This window comes from Ylistrum balloti, unplaced genomic scaffold (genome assembly GCF_031769215.1).
Source record: "Ylistrum balloti isolate Yb309-2 unplaced genomic scaffold, AGI_CSIRO_Ybal_v1 Utg370006, whole genome shotgun sequence".
Taxonomy (NCBI): domain Eukaryota; kingdom Metazoa; phylum Mollusca; class Bivalvia; order Pectinida; family Pectinidae; genus Ylistrum; species Ylistrum balloti.
Genome location: NW_026782081.1, coordinates 1,314,957 through 1,334,564, shown reverse-complemented (window position 1 = coordinate 1,334,564; position 19,608 = coordinate 1,314,957). Strand labels below are relative to the sequence as shown.

The 19,608-nt window shown below is 36.3% G+C and overlaps 2 protein-coding genes across 2 annotated transcripts; one reads left to right on the top strand and one right to left on the bottom strand.

Annotated features, from left to right (window-relative positions):
• Positions 1-1,130: 1,130 nt before the first annotated feature.
• LOC132548236 (innexin unc-9-like) lies at positions 1,131-2,950 on the bottom strand. Its single transcript, XM_060212077.1, has 2 exons — positions 2,046-2,950; positions 1,131-1,614 (listed from the first exon to the last, which is right to left on the bottom strand). Exons 1-2 carry the CDS (start codon positions 2,948-2,950, stop codon positions 1,290-1,292), a joined length of 1,230 nt encoding a protein of 409 aa, XP_060068060.1. The 3' UTR covers positions 1,131-1,289.
• A 3,834-nt stretch (positions 2,951-6,784) lies between these two features.
• On the top strand, positions 6,785-17,067 carry LOC132548160 (organic cation transporter protein-like). The gene is made up of 11 exons (XM_060211982.1): positions 6,785-6,840; positions 9,467-9,938; positions 10,228-10,369; positions 10,787-10,998; positions 11,117-11,344; positions 13,885-14,087; positions 14,528-14,809; positions 15,408-15,542; positions 16,147-16,236; positions 16,591-16,701; positions 16,941-17,067. The coding sequence occupies exons 1-11, from the start codon at positions 6,785-6,787 to the stop codon at positions 17,065-17,067; spliced, it is 2,058 nt and encodes a 685-aa protein (XP_060067965.1).
• The last annotated feature ends 2,541 nt before the right edge of the window (positions 17,068-19,608 follow it).

The following is a 19,608-nucleotide window of genomic DNA, read 5'->3' as shown; positions in this document are numbered from 1 at the left end:
TAGGCAGTAAAAGGCTGTTAAAAACTAACTACATTTGATGTATCTAACTATGTTGTTGGTAGTTTATTAAATGTCACAAGTGGTAAATCTACCTAGTGTTAGTAGGCTTCAAACTTTCAGTTCTTCGCGTAGACGTACTACGACACACGGACACAGACGCGTACTATTCACTGTATTGGGGGTCGAACTAGCGACACTTTGGTTATAAACCAAACGCTCTATTACCAGACCTCCGTTTCTCATGCATATTTTATTTTTCTGTAACTACAATGCTTACAAACATATCTGCCTATCGTATCTAGTTTAGAAGTCGAACCTTCTTATTTCGAACTCTTTAAACTCGAAGATCCCGTTTAATTCGAAGGATTGCATCGGTTCTTCTAACTTTGCACAAACATTCCAACTCGCTTAAATAAAATACTTGGTTCTCTCGAAGTTTCCCTCATGATCCCTGCGAGTTCGAGATAACAGGATTCGTCTGAGTGTTGAAAACATCTCCCCTTATTAGTTTTCTCAGATTTAGCCGACAATACTTCCATTTGATATCTGGAAAGAACCGGATCAAGCAGCGGCCAAAACCTGTTATTAATCCTATTCAACATCAGACAGTAGTTCGGATCAGTGATATTATAGATGTGATAGAAGTTATCCAAGATGTTTACAAACAATTAAACATTACAAGATTTAATATCAATGCATATGCGCGCAGATTATCATATCGTCAATCTGTGTTTTACAATTAAACACACGTTCCAAGATGTTGACAAACAATTAAACATTACAAGATTTAATATCAATGCATATACGCGCAGATTATCATATCGTCAATCTGTGTTTTACAATTAAACACACGTTCCTCCTTTATTGAACATATCTTTCGTATATACAGATAATAACTGGTAATGAAGGAGACGACTGGCTGATCTACATCTGCATTATACACTATTATTGAGTTTTCAATACAACAAAACGTTTTAAAGGTTTCTGAGCAAATATGTCGTTTGTTCATTTTGGCCTCATTAAGTTTTAGATTGATTTCGTCAACATTTCTGTATTGTCTCGCTATATTAGAACTGAACCTTTGTTGAATTTTCATTCGTTTTATTATACAAATAAATCAATCATACTAATAAGGCTATGATTTTTATTGCTTTTTGTCTGAAATTTCATAGTTCTGAGGTTACAGTATACCACGTTATAAAGGTAGAAGTCTATGTAGTATGTTTGATCGGCTTAAATTACCAATCTACAGGAGATATAGTGATTATGATAATTCAAATCTAGTTGTCTCAGTCCTTTACAGGACGGTAAGCACCAACACGTGTAGAACAGTCAGGGAACTCCTGTAGCTGGTGAGATTCTGGTGTGTATCCTTGATGACCGCTTGGAGGAGGAACATACTGGCCTCTAGCCCCTTGAGGTTGTTGGATGTGCGCAATATTCCACAGATAAATAACAGCATCCCTGACCAGGTGCTCTGAGGAAGCCTCTCCGATTGCTTTCAGTATCATAACGCCGTCCTCTGTTATTTCTGACCCTGCAAATCGGGCAATGTCGTTGTCAGAGGGAGAGGATGTCATCTCCTCGGACAGATGCAGATAGCGCTTGACAAACCTGAATATTTAAACCCACAGAAATAAAATAAATTACAACCAATCCTGAATCAGAATGCCATTTCGAAATTTCGGTAATTATCAACATATTTCTTATCTACATGAACACAGTACTTGTTAATTTCTATGTTTTGGAACTTCTTTCATTGTATTTACAGTGAACGTAATAAAATAATTATCTCACGCGCAAATGATAAAATTGTTCAGCAATTGGATATTGCAAGCTTATCTCATCACTGGAATCTCCACATTACTACCATTTGACTCCTCAATGTCCTCCATCTATCTAATTTCTAATATTTAATTTGTGAAAAGTTTTGAAACTTATTCATAAAATAAACACTTACCGCTGGATACGGTATCAAATGATAACAATGTCGATTACTTGTTGTATAAAGTAACGCAAACAGAAATGAGAAATGAAACTAATACCTTCTGCGGAAGAGGGGTACTAAAACGAGAAGTAGTTGGTTCAAGCCACTGAACGTCGTCGTTATAGACACTAAAACGAACACCAACCACATGATCCCAAACACCATCTCGTAGTATGTGATGTTACTGTAAAAGCATTGTGTAGTGAAACTGTGCACCATGCTCAACTTCCGGATGGAAAAATCGCACAGAAATCCTTTCTGAAGTTTTAGACTGCTGGTACGCCAATGCAACGTTTGGTTGCTGAAAATATCGTCAGCCAATTGCAGTCCAAAGGAAGACTGGTTTTCTGATTTGAGGACAGCGTTCATGATGGACAACTGTGTGACGACATTTATAAAGTATAGAAGTTTTGTGAACAGAAACAATAGGGTAAGCCATCCCCACGGACAGCCCTTCAAAACAGTGGAGTTTATCCAGCTTTTCACGTACTGTCCAACTTGTCTCCCCATTCGGTCTCGATCGGCCATATTCAGTGTCTCGTACCCGTCAGTTAGTCCAAAAATCCTCGAAGATCTAAAACCCACCAAACCTTGACCGACGGATAAGACGATATCAGGAAGTTTAAACAGCATTGCCTGCACGAGTAGAATGAGTGGAATCCAGCGGTATGGTGGTTTCTTCATCACTGAAGGCTTAAATCTATCCGGTGGTGCAGTGTTGTCTTTCACCACGTAATACGTTGGACTTTCCCAGCACATCTTATTGGTATACCTGACCATTTGTGACGTAAACTCAGCGGGGGTCCAGCAGGTGACAGGGTCGTAGGCAGTGTGAATGTAGAATGTAAGCGTCGAGAACAGGAGGAGGATCCCCACAGTCCATATACTGTTGAATCGTCCGCACAAGTCATTCATGCGGAATCTGGATTGATTCACAGGACGTAAAAATGGTTGGAAAACCATTGCGATATATATCTGCATATAGAAATAATGTAGGTTTAAATGACATTATAACAAAAAAAGAATTTGACAATTTACATTAAGGTTCAATAATTTGCTCGCAGAATGATAACGTCCACTACAGAAAAACAACTATGACTGACTTGAGTAAACCGAAACCTTATCTAACGTTGAGAAAAGTTAGTTTTAATTTTGTTTTCAAATAAATGGTTATAGTAAAATTATCGCAACAACTGTAAATATCCGTGTGAAGTGTATTACCTCGTGAGCTGAGTGGGTTCCTGTCACTTTCACCAGATATGTGGGTCGAATGATACACACGAGTATCCTGATGCGACATTTACCCCCTAGTTAAACAATTGTAATAGAGTCATTATCCGAAAGGTCAGCCACGTACATTATCTTGACTGAATGATCATCATACCATGAAAACATTTCACCGCATGATATGGTATTCTTTATAGAGAAATCTATTACTGGTATAATTATTATACTTTAATAATCTCTATCATTACATACTTGTGTAATTCTTGGCTTGGTATGAAATATCTAGTATAATTTATTAACATTGTCGTGTTGGTATAGTGTAGTCGAATTTAAATCGCATCATTATAATACATACGTTGCAATCATTAAAGAAATTATATATGTTTGTATTAAATAAATTTATTAATAAAAAAATCAAATTGTACTCATACGAAATTGCTAATTTTAGAAGACATTGTATTTTCAGAGTGATGACAAAGGATAAAAGAATCATGTTTTGATATCTTATTCAGTCGATTGATATTTTAACCTGCTCAACCCTTGATGACAGTAAAAATGCTTGAAATGATAGTCAAGTCTTGACCATGACAGTTACAATTCTCCTAGTAAGATTTGTTAACCTTATCATTATAGAGAAATTATATTGTACTCTTATTTATCAGAGATGAATACGAGACTATAGTGCTAGATTTATATCTACAACATAATCAAAATGCACATCACGTTGTTTAATGAGCAGGATGCTAGAAAGTACACGTGTGAATATATTGTCTCGTAATGGTTTTGCTTGCACAGTTTATATAAACCTGCACCGTGGCCGGTGAGTGATATCAAATGAAGACTAAGGCAAAAGGTGATAACGGAAGTACATTTTATGGTCTGAAGAAACGACATCAAATTCAGCAAACTAGGTAAGGACACAATTGTGAAATCCATGGATCATACATGTCACAGTTAATTCGATATTCAAGAGCCTGTTCCTATCATAACAATTTAATGTGCAAGAAGTTGTCAACTGACGGACAAACTCGTAACACATGGTTTCAAAAGATGCTGGTTGTCGAAAATTATGGTAAAGTTTTAGGTTTGTCATAGTGATCGAGTTGAGGAATATGCTATTTCTTTGCGTGGTATGAAGCTGGCGTGTCTGATCCGCGTTAGGTTGATTTTTGCTTCCGTTATTGTGTATATGTACATTGCTCTCATCTGAGCTTGTGACATTTCTTATTGGACTGGCCAAGGTTTACATGGCGGGTGTCGTTGATGAATCAGTAAACACTTGCTCTTCCGGAATACCTGATCTTATTATCCTTGTACTTTATCAGGAGTTTACCTATAAATCTTGCCTTTGTTAATATTTTACTCTATATTTTTTTAAATTTGAGTTTGGATTATGATTATGTTGACATAATGGTATTTTCTTGTTTTTTGCGCGGTAGTTTTGTTATCTTCGTTATATGAACAGGTATGAACTTGTTATACAGTGTCTGTCTGTAATTTAAATTCATATTAAAGAAATGGTACCTGGGCACGTATTGGAAAAAGGATAATAAGCTTTATACGAATTATCGATCATAACATTTGAGATACCACTGTCTCGTCGTGTTGTTGTCCTCTATTGATTTGAATTTTTCTTCATTTTCTGTAAAATAGCATACTCTTATTTGGATAATTTCATTTCAATTCGATTTCTTCAGCTAAAAACAAAACATGGTATCGCCCCCACGAAGATTTTACAGAAGACAAACAAGTTAATACTATACATCTTTCCATCCAAATTTAGGTACATCTTTGCCAAATAATACATGCAGTTGCTTTATCGTTTAATCTAGGAGAAGAATAGACAATATTGTGTGCTCATTAATCAATTTTGTAAGTTCTCCTGTAACCAGTTGATGCTGTGATACACGGAATCATAATATACATTTTTGTAATCGAAAGGTAATTATTTCATTCGAACTGTATCTTCACTACGTATTAACATAACCCTGTAGATGTTCATTATATGTATATTTATCAAATGATTGCCTTGATATTCAATTAATATACCCATGTAATGATTTTTGCTTTTTACGTACATGTGCATACATTCACTTGTACGTGTATTTGTAAATTAGCTTATTGTGACGTCAGTTTGATACCAAACCGAGGTTACACATATTTGTATTGTCACGTAACAATGAGAACAATAGATAAAGCCGAAATGACTTCAGGTTTGACGTAAGAATGTTTTCTCAAATATTAAATCAAAATCAGTTTGTTCCCATTTGTCACGTATTCATAACATAAACAAACAAGATGGCTAAAGTCTAACAACTTTTAATCCCAAAACGAGGCTCTCATATGATTACATATATGGCATCCCCCTTCTTAAAAAAAAGAAAAAAACATTTACCCTTATAAGAAATAAAGTTGTATACACTTAAAAGTGTTGTTGTTCTATATTCTACACTTCAGGATCACTTATTAGCCAAGTCCGTAATAAAGTAATCAACCAGTCCATATAATTGTTATATGTATTTTGCATGGAAGCTGACTTTAGGCACGTCATGTACTTCTGTGACGTGTCGCCTATGGTTCGACCCAGTCGTCACTGGCGATTCCAAATGGGTATACCCACCCCGATTGGAGGAATTTAACAATAATCTAGTAGAGCAAATATATACAAAATGAAATATATAGCCTTTTCTAGCTCAGGGACATTGCCTATGTCTGAACAATCACTTCCCGTGATCACGTACAACCTGTACTGAGAAATATATACAGGAAAAGAGTAACACTTAAAGAAAATAAAGAGCTAATTTAGATATATAGGGGAACAGAAAATAATAATTCAACAAAACCTGCAGTGCGCCTACTTGTTGAAAACGTGACAGACAGCCTAATTAGTGTTCCGTTACCGTATACAGCTAAACTACTTCTGCCCACGCGTTTACTAGACCGAGATAGCTTACACCCTTACTACCACGAGAATATAGACACCGACAGTACACCAATAATTGTCACGTACTCCTTACGTCTACACTATTCTACCTATACCCAGATTCACACACTAGCCACACAGCATACACAGGACTGCATGTGTGCTGACCCTTGAGCTCCCTTATTGCTTGAGTTTGTCATATATAAACTCCCTTGGTGCTCCCCGCTAGCGTCCTTACTGAATGTATATTTGGGTATACGATGAAAATACAAATGTAATTTTATCACATAACCGACCCGTTTTCCCATGTCATACGCCCATGTCATAATAATGGTAATACACATGTGTAATAAAGGTTTGGGGTCTGCTGATTGGTCAAAACCGTGTGAACGTATTCATACGCTCGCGCGCGTACTACTTTTATTTACTACGGCAACAAACTGTAGTAAGATATGGCTGACCAGATCAACATTGGCGACAAAATTTTTATTGATAAGAAGGGGACTGGTGTGGTGAAGGAGATAATCCTATGGGGGTTGCTGTATTTTATAATGTAGAATTGTGTGGGATTGACTTTCAGATTGAGCTTGAGCGCGATCGTATTGAAAAGGTGGTAGATCCCTCCCAACAGCAGACGACCGCTCCGGATGGCGGTCCTGTTGCCCCTGAACCAAGTGGTTTCGTTTCAATCAGAGAAGATGAGGTAGGAAGTTTATACAGGATCAATCAAACAAGAATACGTTGAGCAAAACTTTGTATGACATGAAACTTTTGTATAAATTTTTTTGAGTTACCAGAAATAAATGAAAAGCTATCATTGAAAGTGACAGTGACTAGCAGTAACTGTAGCAGTTAGGCCGAACCTGATGACCCGTGATTACGAGGCGAGTGACGTCATGTTACCAATATCAAGTGAATTTCAGCTGATTGCATAGTGGAAGTAAATCGTAGTTTTCTGGCGATTTTTCCATTTTAATTGGTTATGTGATAAATAGAATCTTATCAGCTCGTGACACATCAAATTATTGAACTCGTTTCCATAATACATTGACACTCATGCAAGATCCTCTATATATTACAATGGTCAAACCGTCTACAAAATATGGCAGTGAAAAAGGGAAAAGAAAACCCGTCCGTTCTCTCACGCGACACTGCCAAACTCCCCTGTTAGAGAAAACCCCGACTCAGCCTTAACCAGAGGGCGACTTCCCATCCGTACTATAAGACAAGTCGTCAGCATTTGTTATAACTAGCTTGGTTCCTAACCTTCTCAAAACGACCAGAACAGAAGGCCAGACACACCACGGTAACGGTGGCCTCAGGTCGATCCATGGGAGGAGAAAAAATACGGCTGTTTTGTAGTGTCTTCATAATAATTCATAACTGCTCCTCCCGCCAACTTGTTGTATGGTATGCTCCCTGAGCATGCGCACGGTAGAGAGAGCGAGACGGGAATAAAAATGTCAGCCATGATGATTCAATTCGTTGTTATAATCTGAGTAATCCGGTGAGAAAACTCAACAATTGGCGACGAGGATGGCGGTAAAAAGAACCTACACATTTAATTGGTGAGAATGGCGACTCCAGTTTCAACAGATATCGGTGGGATTCCCCAATTTGACTGTCATTCTGACCCAGCTTCAATTGGCGCAAGGTGGAATAAATGGCGGCGTTTGTTGGACAAAAAAAATAGGAACTGGTGAAAAGACCTAAAAAAATAATAAATAAAGAATTAGACGCAGATTCAGAGTAGCAATATAATATATCCAGATTTTAAAATGGAATTATTTCATTGACACCACAGCGATACAACAACTGGTGAGCTGTAAATGTACCAGATCGATCAATATCTTAATATTCCTGACCAGTTGTTACTGTAAAGGTCACAACATTTTTGTATTTAATGAAAGGGATTATATGACAGTACGTTTGTACTTTATTCCATATCATACGTTGTCTACGTTCTTTGCACTATTGCATGCTCTATTACTGTAATGAAATGCAATTTAAACTCATTCCTAAAATGTCAGTAATTATCAAAATTATAACATTGAAATGAAAAGACGTTATTGAATAGGTGACCCGATACCTTTTCAAGCTCGATTGTTCATTGAACCTTGATATTCTAAATTTAGGTGAAAGGCGCGTGCGTTTTATAAACATTTGGCTACATATTACCTATATATTGACTTTTACAAATGTATACACGAAAATGTCAAAATAAAATTTGTAATATACAAGTGACAATTATTTATCGAAATTGGTAAGAAAAAAATCCATAGAGTCGGTGATATTGAAACTTGCCACAGATTTTTCTGATGGGATCATTACACTGTTGAACATGTTTAATAAAACAACAGCGGGAACTCAAATATTAACAACAAACTGATAAAATCATACTTGTAAATCTACAAACCGATAGTGTTACATATTCCGCTGTGACCGATGCAGACAAAGAAAATGACGACAATTTCAAAGTTAAAGAATAATTAAGTATATACGTAACAATCCAAATGTTAATGACTGTGTGACAACTAAACAACAACTGATCTGAGTACGTCTTGTTGAATCAGAAGATGTGATCTCACGTGGATATTGTACAAGGTTAACTTCCGGAAAATCTGTAACTTCAACTCCAATTTAGGTCGTCTATTTTCTTCCCACGCTGTATTGGTTAACTGTGTTTCTGAAAGAGTCGTATTGCCACACTGAAGCCACAAAATAGCACAAATAACAGTGTACCGAATACATGTACGTCGAAACCTTTTTATTTTATCTTGTTCGGTAGAGAAATTAGGAGAAAATCGAAAATCGGCTCTGCAAATTATTGGTAAAAAACTGTTCCTGATTACCCACCATGAGAAATATTTAGCACAATCACTTCAGGTTTTCCGAAGTCGCTTCCAAATTAACGGGAATGCTGCTATTCGAAACCCCAATACGAGACTAACAAGGGTCAATTTTAACCTAGACTAGCCGTCTACTAACAGTAATGTCTTAATGATACATGTTAGAATAATCTTAATTTGTTCTCATTTGAAAACTTGTCAATGCGTAATTGGACTGACCAAGGTTTCGTCGATGAAGCAGAAGACATGTATATTTCCGAACGATTTGGTCTAATCTTACTCCAGTTTGATCTAGTTTCATCGTATTTGAGGTTATATTGATATGACGCCATTTACTAGGTTGTTTATTAGTTTCATGATTGCATAGTTTATAAGGGTACAGTTCTTAGTTATTTTAAACGGTCGTTCTCTTAAAATCTAAGGCTACGTTTTTCATATTCCATAGACCAGCTGTAGACCATAGACCAACTGATACCATAGACCAACTGGAGAGCATAGACCTGCTGGAGACCTAAGAACAACTGTAGACCATAGACCGACTGAAGACTATAGACCGACTGAAGACCTTAGACCAGCTGTAGACCATAGACCATCTGAAGACCATAGACCTGCTGAAGACCTTAGACCAACTGTAGACAATAGACCAACTGTAGACCATAGACCTGCTGGAGACCTTAGAACAACTGTAGACCATAGACCGACTGAAGACTATAGACCGACTGAAGACCTTAGACCAGCTGTAGACCACAGACCAACTGAAGACCATAGACCAGCTATAGACCATAGACCAACTGAAGACCTTAGACCATCTGTAGATTATAGACCAACTGAAGACCTTAGACCATCTGTAGATTATAGACCAGCTGTATACTATAGACCAACTGAAGACCATAGAAAAGCTGAAGACCTTAGACCAGCTGAAGAGCTCAGACCATCTGTAGACCCGAACCTGGTATGACTGTACTATTATGACTTGCTACACTTTGATAATATCAATTACAAAGAATGTAATAAAATATTGAAGAATTGCTGTTATGCACTTTCACGTGAAAACAGTTTCGAATTTCATTAAAAATGTATCACTAAGTACCATTGTCTTGTTAAGAAATCGGCGTTGAACATTAGGTTGTCAGGAAGTAGAACGACCAAAAATAGATACGAAATGTTGCTATCCGATTTTTTTTCACGACCTTGACATCTTGAATGATCAAATTAAGTTACGACACTTTTGTTTTAAACAGCTAACTATGTCAAATTCGGTCGTCTTCGAGGATGAATGGGCCAGAGTATACACTTTTGGCGTGTACCAATGCAAGCAAATGGTATTGACGATTTTGGCAGCCCTTCCGATGGCTTTTCATATAGTTTCCGTGATCTTCATTGGTAAATACTATAGTAAATGGATACGTAAATAGTTTCAAACAAATGACCACGAACAAGCAGCTAAGCAGCTTATATACTTTTAACACATAATGATTCACTTCTGAATCAGTACATAACATAAAATAAAGATATTCACATGCTGCTTTGCATTATATTTTCAGTTTTGTAACAGATGTTAATTGTTCTACTCGATCACGTGCTATTCCATTTAATATCGAGTTGCACTTTTGGCATTTTCATTTGGCCCACTCGTGCGAGCTTTCTGTGACAACTCCTCCGACCGTGTTCGGTCTTGTTTCTCTTCATAAATCAGTATATCAGTCGAAGCAAAGTGTTATTATTGTATAACAACACTTTTTTCTAAAAGTAATTTGAGATTTTGAAAAGTTGATTGAGAAAATGATATTGTCATGTTAGGCTATACACCAGAACACCAATGTTCACTGGATCTGCAGGAGAAACCAGCTGGTGGTATCAGCAGTGTAAATAATTCTATCAACACAACGGCTGGCACGTGCAGCATCTCCTGGCTGCGACAGAATGTAGACGGACAAGTCACTACCGAGGAAACTGCCTGTTTGTATGGCCACAATTACTCAACACCAAAAACTTACACATTTGTTACTGAGGTAATATTTCAATTTACAATAAAATTGGTTTTTTGTGTTGATTCAGTTTTTTTGTTTTGTATTTTAATTCCTTCTTTAAATCATGGATATCTAATTCTATTTTGATTTTGTTTGATAGTGGGATCTTGTTTGTGAGAGGGATGCAGTTGGACGATTATCGCAGTCTCTAGTTCTTGGTGGAATGTTTCTAGGTGCCTTGGCTGCTCCGTTGGCCGATAAATACGGGAGGAAACTAGTTCATGTGGCATTCAATATAGGCTTACTCACAGTAACATTCACCATGGCATTTGTAAAGGATGAAACCGTCTTCCTGGTACTTCGCTTCTTCATTGGAACGTTTCAACAAGTAAGAGTAAAAACATAACCATTTAATCAATTGGATGGAGGAAAACAAGTACTGTCTAAATCATTTGCCTTTTAATACAAATTTTAGTGCGATACAGTAATGGACGTGTTTGACGTTTGTTATTATTCCTAGTGGTTCTGTTGCCTTTACCCTTGATCTCATTTTGGCATTACATACTTTGGTTGTTAAGATTCCCTATTTTGCCTAGTTCCATCAAATTTCAGTTTAAATTAAGATTTTGTGTTGTCATGTAGGACGATGTTCAACGATCAGCTTTCTTTGACATATATATATATATATATTTAATTTAATGATGATGTACATATTATGCTATGAAACAAATTATTTCTATTAATCTTTCAAACCGACATTTATTCTTAATTTGACGTTATCTGGCGACAGTGAAAACGTATTTCTGAAAAAGAACAAGTATTGATTGTAACGAGAACCGTTACATATGTCCTCCAAACACCCTCGAAGTTGTCGTTGGTGTGCGTAGGATTAAATCGATTATAAAGATGTGATAAATATCGAGGAATATTGATATTTCACCTGAAAAGTCGTCTTTGTCCAATAAAAGAAGGAACATCATCATAGCTTTGTTGGACATTACCTATGAACCGATTTGCATATATGCAATATGTAATTTCAATAAATTTGAAGTTGTCTGTGAAAGTCATCTTGTTAAAGAAGAAAATAGGCCACATGATTGTATAAGTGATGTCAGACATAACCTATATACCATTTTTTAAACTGGACTAAATATGAACAATTCAGGAGCCGCTCTGCGGTAGCCATCTTGTCCATTTGGCAAACGAATGTGACTGTTGTGTTTCTATTAGGGAATAAAACCACACATTTACATTGAAATCGAATGATATCTAAATCCTAATCAACCAGATGTCGCTATGTCTTGTCCAATCAGAAAACAATAGACATTATATGTTTCTTGTGTAAAACCACACACCTACATATGTACATGTGAATGTTTATGACAATCAGAGGATACTTAAATTGTGGCCAACTTTTGACTTATCAGAAAGCGGTCGACCGATCACGTGACCGATCGAAAAACGACAAAGCGCACGTAGACTGCCTCTCATATACAAACACTCATGTAAACCTATATGAAATACCATCCAATAGGTTTTGAGAAACGTGTCGGAAATCTCGCTGGATAAAGTTATACCGTACAGAAAAATATCTTTTATAGATGACTTTACTCGTAATGCTTGCTTAGAATACGTTTCTTTCTCCATTTACCCCTTACCGTTGACACAACAGATAAGTGCTGACCCGTCTTCTCTGACATATTTTGTTTAAATTAGAACCGTCTGGTGTCAAAATGTTCTATGAATCAAATTTTCCAATAGAAACTCAGTATGGGATATATCAGCTGAAACAAAATCTAGCATGACAGCAAACGTATCTCCTAGAAACACATTCTTCAAGGTCAGGGATTGCTATAACAGTTAGGTGTCCATCATGTTCAAACTATGTTGCGCTTCCTTCCTATCTCTGTGATACAAAAGCTTTGTATGGATTTCGTCTACCAGGTTAACCTTCTCCCGGTGACTTGTGAAAACAACTATTGTTGTAACGCACAACGCACCAAAACCCCTTGCATATAGGCACATAGTATCTATCGAACAACTATGCAATAGGATGTTTTGAGGTTTGCTAAAAATGGTTGGCTAATAAAACGGATTGAAAATTAAACGGAAAACCCTATAGTTAAGACTATGTAGTGACCAAAGGTTAGTGAAAATAAATCGGTAATTTCAAAAGTCATTTTTCGAAAGTTAGTTCGAAACAGCATCAAACCTTAAATTCATTAGTCTTTCTGTCTTATAGATTCAAACCTCAGATAGTGGTGAGTAGCGTGCTTCGTGCAACCAAAATTACTTGCATACTTGACAGTTCCTGATCCCTTCCAGTCTCCCACGTAACAAACATAATACTTAAGATTTATCCGAGTACCAAGATTTAGGTTTTGTCCTTACTTTTCACCTTTTCTACGCAATTTTGTCGCTAAAATCGATCCACTTACCTTGTATGCATACCCTGGAAGCGTTTGGACGCCATTATATTGGTCTTCATCCATAAAATGTGTGCATATAGACAAAATAATTTTAAAAGATATTTATTATTTATATTGTTTAGTTCAAGTTTTTGATCCAGAGAATGGTGTCGCATACGGTGTTTGATTTGTCCTCATCTGTTGATGTAAATATTATACAATTTATGCATTGATAACCGTTTATTCATGGTGCTGTTTAAAGTACACGTGTCTGTTGTGGTATCTACAACTTGTTGATATTATTGTGATACAGAGATCATATTCTGGTTAACTGAACATTTAAATCTCCTGAAATACAATGTTGTACCTTTAGGTTTGAACGGTGTGAAAGAGAATGCATTGTTCGTTCGGTATGCTATATATGTATGTTCGTGGTGGTAAAGAACTTTGTTTTACATAAGTATATAAATTGGATATTTGATATTTTTGTTGTTGTATAAATAGCCTTTGTGACTTACAGGGAATGCTGTTAACCGTGGTGACGTTTTGGCTGGAGTTACTACACCGTGATTCCCGTGAAAACGTCGGTATTGTGAACGCTTTTATGTGGGGAAGCTCTGTCATGGTTCTCACTCTCGTTGCATTTCTACTTCAAAACTACGACTGGAGAATCCTCCAACTAGCATTGTCACTTTTTTCAGTAATTAGCATCGTAGAAATTTTGTAAGTATACGTATAATTGCACAACCGTTCTCTGGTATGTAAAATTATCTCATGGAAGCATTTTCACGTGAACCCGATTAGCACTTGGTACCTCTTGTAAACAAGTATACACAAACTACTATCTGTATCAGTTTCTTAAAAAATCACAACTTTCATTCGTCTTGTAAAAGAACTGATGGATGATATGTTTTGTGGTAAAAATATGATGACACACTCTTGCCCTTGAGTTTTGTTTGATGTTCGACATATTTTGCGGCTTGATAATCACTATGGTTTTAATGTAGCTGGCATCCGGTGCATTTACATTAAAATCATATATGAATTCATGACGATGCTTTTCTTCTCAAACATGTACATGCTCAACGCTTGCAAATTTACATGAACAGCCGTTTTTTATTGATTGGTAGTAACCTATAGCATCTGTTTGTTTCTCCAAAAAGCCTGATGGACGAATCGCTTCGGTGGCTCGTCGTAAACAACAGAAAAGTACAGTCTTCTGCACTCATTTCGAAAATATGGAAACAGAACAAAGTTCGTAATAGCAAGCTACCTGAAGGAGCTCAGAACAATCAAGAGCCCTCTATTTCGCTTACTGAATCGATGTTGGCTCTGCGGACTGACATTTTACCGGATCAAATCACTGACAAGGTGAAAGAAAAATGGTCAAAATTATTGACGGACAAAATAATGAGAAGGCATTCCATCATTATTTGGGGTGTTTGGTGAGTTTTATCCTTGTGACTGAACATTTTAGTAGGTAGTTGCACACTGTTACCTAAATGATTAAATCGTTGCACTGAACTTTCGTGATTCTTATTTTGGAAGTTATTTCCTAATTTTTAGTCATTTTGTTTAGTGTTGATGCCAGATGACATTCAGTTAGGGAAGAGTATGTTTGTTTTTATAAGTATGATAGCGGGACATAACTACTGCATAGTTGAATAACGTTTACACATCATATATATTATATGAGTATCTGAAATGAAATGCCTGAGAATCTACATCATTGATTGAATATTTATCTACTAGGAAATGAATAAATTATCCACTTACCGTATATTCGTTAATAATTATCATGAAAAAAAAAAAAAAAAAAAAAATACCACGCAGAAAATAATTTCAAATTAGTTGCCAGATCAAACGGTTAAAATTAAACGAATAAATGGGGAAAAGATGATGTCATAATGGCAATATAACGGTATACAATATTTACCTTATACACCTTATAATGATAAACGTCTTATGGCGAATGATGTTTTCAAACATATTGAGTTTGTAACAATATTAAGCACAATAAATACTACTTTTGTTAATGTACAGGGTAGCTAATAACTTCACCTACTACGGAATCGTGATGATGACTCCAAGTTTCGCAGGAGGTCGCTACCTCAATTTTTTCCTCGGAAGCACCTCAGAATTAATTGGCAATTTCATCTTATTTTTGTTCATAAAAAAGTAAGTGGCAGAAAGCTTGATTTACAATGGTGAATGAATTTTGTATCATTAGTTCCTATGAATTAAATTAATTGAACAAAATGTCTCCCTGTTAGTCGATAACCATGCAAAGCCTTGATGAGATTATGATCTATAAAGTAATGTAAATTATTGAAACTTTTTATAGAAAAGTGAAATCAATTGCTATGATAAAAATAGACTATATACTGTATTTAGACATTGGTTTTTACTGATCCGTCCATTAACATAACAAAAAAAGTAATCATTTCTATGTTGAAACTTGTTGATCACTTTGGTTCTGGTGGAACTGTTCCTTCTTATATTCAGATCAGTTAACAGGCAAGTGTTATCATTTATTTAAAAAAAGTATTCAGTTGTTGATTGTTTATTTATAAAAAGGGGGTAGATCTTCTCAATCTGGTAATACAATTATAGTAAGTAACTAGACAACACTAGATAAGGACGTCCGTACAAGTGAAGGTTGCATTAGGCGTTTATATCCTCATAGGCCAATTATTTGTTTGATTTAGTACAATACGTTCTTTCAGTGAAATATTTCATTTATTCTTAAGACGTCATTGGTTTGATATGTATACAATTGTAGGTTCACCCGTAAGACAACCATAGTTACGCTGCAGGCAGTAGGCAGTGTGGCACTTCTACTGACAATCCTCACGAACCATTTTGAAAGTGAGTTGAAAAGTGAAAGAAGATTGTTCATAAATATAGAATACGCCATTTTTTCTATAATATTAGATAAGAAACCCATAAACTGTAAAACATTCCATCAATATTTGACTGTCAGCCAGACATTGACTACGAACCACAGTTGAGCATCGACATTATAAATTCAAATACAATTTCAAATCTGGATTCTGAACAATATATCCTTTTTATGGGAATATCGCCGGAATATTTTTGAATTGAAAAGTGTTAAAGTTTAGATTTTTACTGAAAATGTATAACGGCAACTATACATTTCAGCGAACGACATAAATACTTATGATATGTTGATATTTGCGATTTCGCGAAAACCTTTGACAGGTAGTGTGATGAGGGTTGTTGAGATGGGGTTGTTTGCTGTTAGCCGAGGAGCGATATGTAACTCCTTCAATGCAATTTATCTGTACACGCCGGAACTTTTCCCAACAAATCTAAGGTAAGTAACCGTGTTTATTTAGAGGAATCTGTACATCACTTAGTGCAAAATATACAACCTGAAGACTGATATTACCAAATGCATATCACCTTCGGTTTTCCAGTCTGTTATTAGTTTCTTGATCTCTTAAATAATGAATAAAGACATCAATACTAATATTATTATCAGAAGACGAGTGCCATATCTAATTCGTCTTTGTCATTTACTGTTTGTAAATTAATTACGTCTCTCTTTACTAGGAATGCAGGCCTTGGAGTGGCATCTGCCGCAGGCAGGATATCAGGTTTCATAGCGCCCTTTACCGTCTATATGGTAAGTTTGTTTCAAATGATGATAAATTACCATTGGTCTCTACTTGAATTGTGATTATTTTGTGACTCGAACAGTGAGAGGTGTTAAAAGACCTGTATTTAAAACATTAAATGCATCGATGTCCGTAGATTTAAACTTTTTCGTAAAACATTAAGATACCTAAGCAATCATATTTTATAATGCAGATGGATGTGGCTTTGTGGCTTCCATCGCTACTTTTCGGTTCATTGTGTTTGGTATTCTGTTTCCTGATACGGTACCTACCGGAAACAAAAGGAAGAGAACTACCACAGAGGACTGAAGAAATCTGGGATTGGTACAAAGACGACCACAACAAAAAATCTGATGGAAAATAATAGGGAGGTTATACATTTTTTTCACGTACATCTACATTTTGTAGACGTTCTAAAAGAGGTATTAATATATTTCTTAAACGTGATTGATTGGTTGCTTACTTAGTAACATAACTAATTATGGTAAGGAACTGTCGACACTGAAGTGTTAAGGCTGCTAATCTATTGTGGTATATTAGACACTCCACAACCTCACATGTACCCGCATACATACACCACCACCTACCCTCACACCCTAAAACACAATCACACACACGCCACCACCACCTACACTCACACCCTAAAACACAATCACACACACACACACCACCACCAACAACAACAACAACACACACATAAACATAAACACACCACCACCACCTATCCTCACAACTTACATCGCAACACACACACACACACACACACACACACACACACACACCCTCACACACACATACACACACATACATACACACATCCTCACACACACATACACACACACCCTCACACACACACACACACACACACACACCCTCACACACACACACATACACACATATACACATACCCTCACACACACATACACACACACACACACATACACACACACACACACACCACCACCACCACATATATATACATATATATCACATTAATTATATTGCTTGTTTGTTATGCAATGTCAATGCCACATACAGATGTATGTTTGGCTCTTTGCTAACGAAGACTTAACGTGGTCGTTATAAACACTGAAATTAACATACAAGATAATAATGAAACTTTAACCACCACATAAAAAAATGCACATGTACCAAACACGTAACAGAATGGAACATTGGTTGTCCTTATCACAATGCTAGGATAAAAACCTTTATAACATACAGGAATGAACTAGTGTTTCTTTTCATTTCGTTTGTAGCATTGCTTGTCCCTCTCTTCTAAATTGGTTTGATTCATTAGAGAAATGCCAGAACTAAAAAAGATCGGCAATAAAATATAATCGTTTTGACCAATTCATATCTACTTGAAATGTTTAAGATGACAACAAAAAGGAATCAACCAAATCATTAATAATCAAACTCCTTATAAGAACTGAGATTACGAGAGATGACAGTACCATCGCGAGAAGGTTGTGAGAAAGCCCATGAAAGGAAGAAGACCAATTACGAGTTGTTGGCAAAGTTATGAGACAAAGGATGACCTAATGGCACTTTCAAGATGTAGAGGGGTTTCACACCCAATCTTCGTTGAGGATTGTGCAGAAGCAAGTTGGAGATAGAAGTTCAGGCATTAAATAATTGTCAGAAGATGCCGATAGTGCATCGTGCTGGCTATGACACCGACAAGACGGACCGATATTTAAGCTGACATAAACAAGAAGTGGTTGATCCACCAGCCAAGCGAATCTGTAGTTTAGAGTCGAAACATCTGAATAGGACTGGATCGCACCAGATGACGTTGATAGAAGCTTTACAACAGAAGGACACCTGTGACATACTATCTGTACAATTTAGATACTATAGATTTATTTCCAGCTATTTGCAATCAATGATGAAATAGCAGATCACAAAGTAATATAATAATGCAAATATACAAATAGGACAATGGCAAGCATCACTATTATTGAAATAGATAGAATAATATTACACAGTACATGCAATAACATCACGTTGGCTGATATAACACATACATCTGCACACAATAACATCACGTTGGCTGATATAACACATACATCTGCACACAATAACATCACGTTGGCTGATATAACACATACATAATATCACGTTGACTGATATAACACATACATCTGCACACAATAACATCACGTTGGCTGATATAACACATACATCTGCACACAATAACATCACGTTGACTGATATAACACATACAACTGCACACAATAACATCACGTTGACTTAGATGTACTAAGTCAAATGAAGAAATGGCATCCCTTGCGGTCACTCCTAGGGACACCGGACATAGGGTTTCTTGTGCATCTGAAGTCAATGAAGGCTGTTGTAAGACTAAGAAGGAAGTTGAAGTCATTCATAGTTGTCGCCATTCGAGTCGGCAAACGGGTATACATGTACAACATCAAAACTTGTTCTGGTCCACATTTAGTCCAGGTCGGTGCCACGGGTAATCATTGGCACGTTTAAATTTGCTGTCTACTTCACTTTGGCTCGGTAGAGTTTAGGATGCACGATATATAAAAATAATAGTTCCCGACGTTATCTCTCATTGTCTTCATTGTTGTTCATAT

Coding starts and splice junctions, on each gene's coding strand:
- LOC132548236 (XM_060212077.1), bottom strand. CDS start 2,950: ATGGTTTTCCAACCATTTTTACGTCCTGTGAATCAATCCAGATTCCGC. Junction 1,615..2,045: donor GTACCCCTCTTCCGCAGAAG/GTATTAGTTTCA, acceptor TTAAATATTCAG/GTTTGTCAAGCGCTATCTGC.
- LOC132548160 (XM_060211982.1), top strand. CDS start 6,785: ATGGCGGTCCTGTTGCCCCTGAACCAAGTGGTTTCGTTTCAATCAGAG. Junction 14,088..14,527: donor ATTAGCATCGTAGAAATTTT/GTAAGTATACGT, acceptor TTCTCCAAAAAG/CCTGATGGACGAATCGCTTC. Junction 14,810..15,407: donor ATCATTATTTGGGGTGTTTG/GTGAGTTTTATC, acceptor GTTAATGTACAG/GGTAGCTAATAACTTCACCT.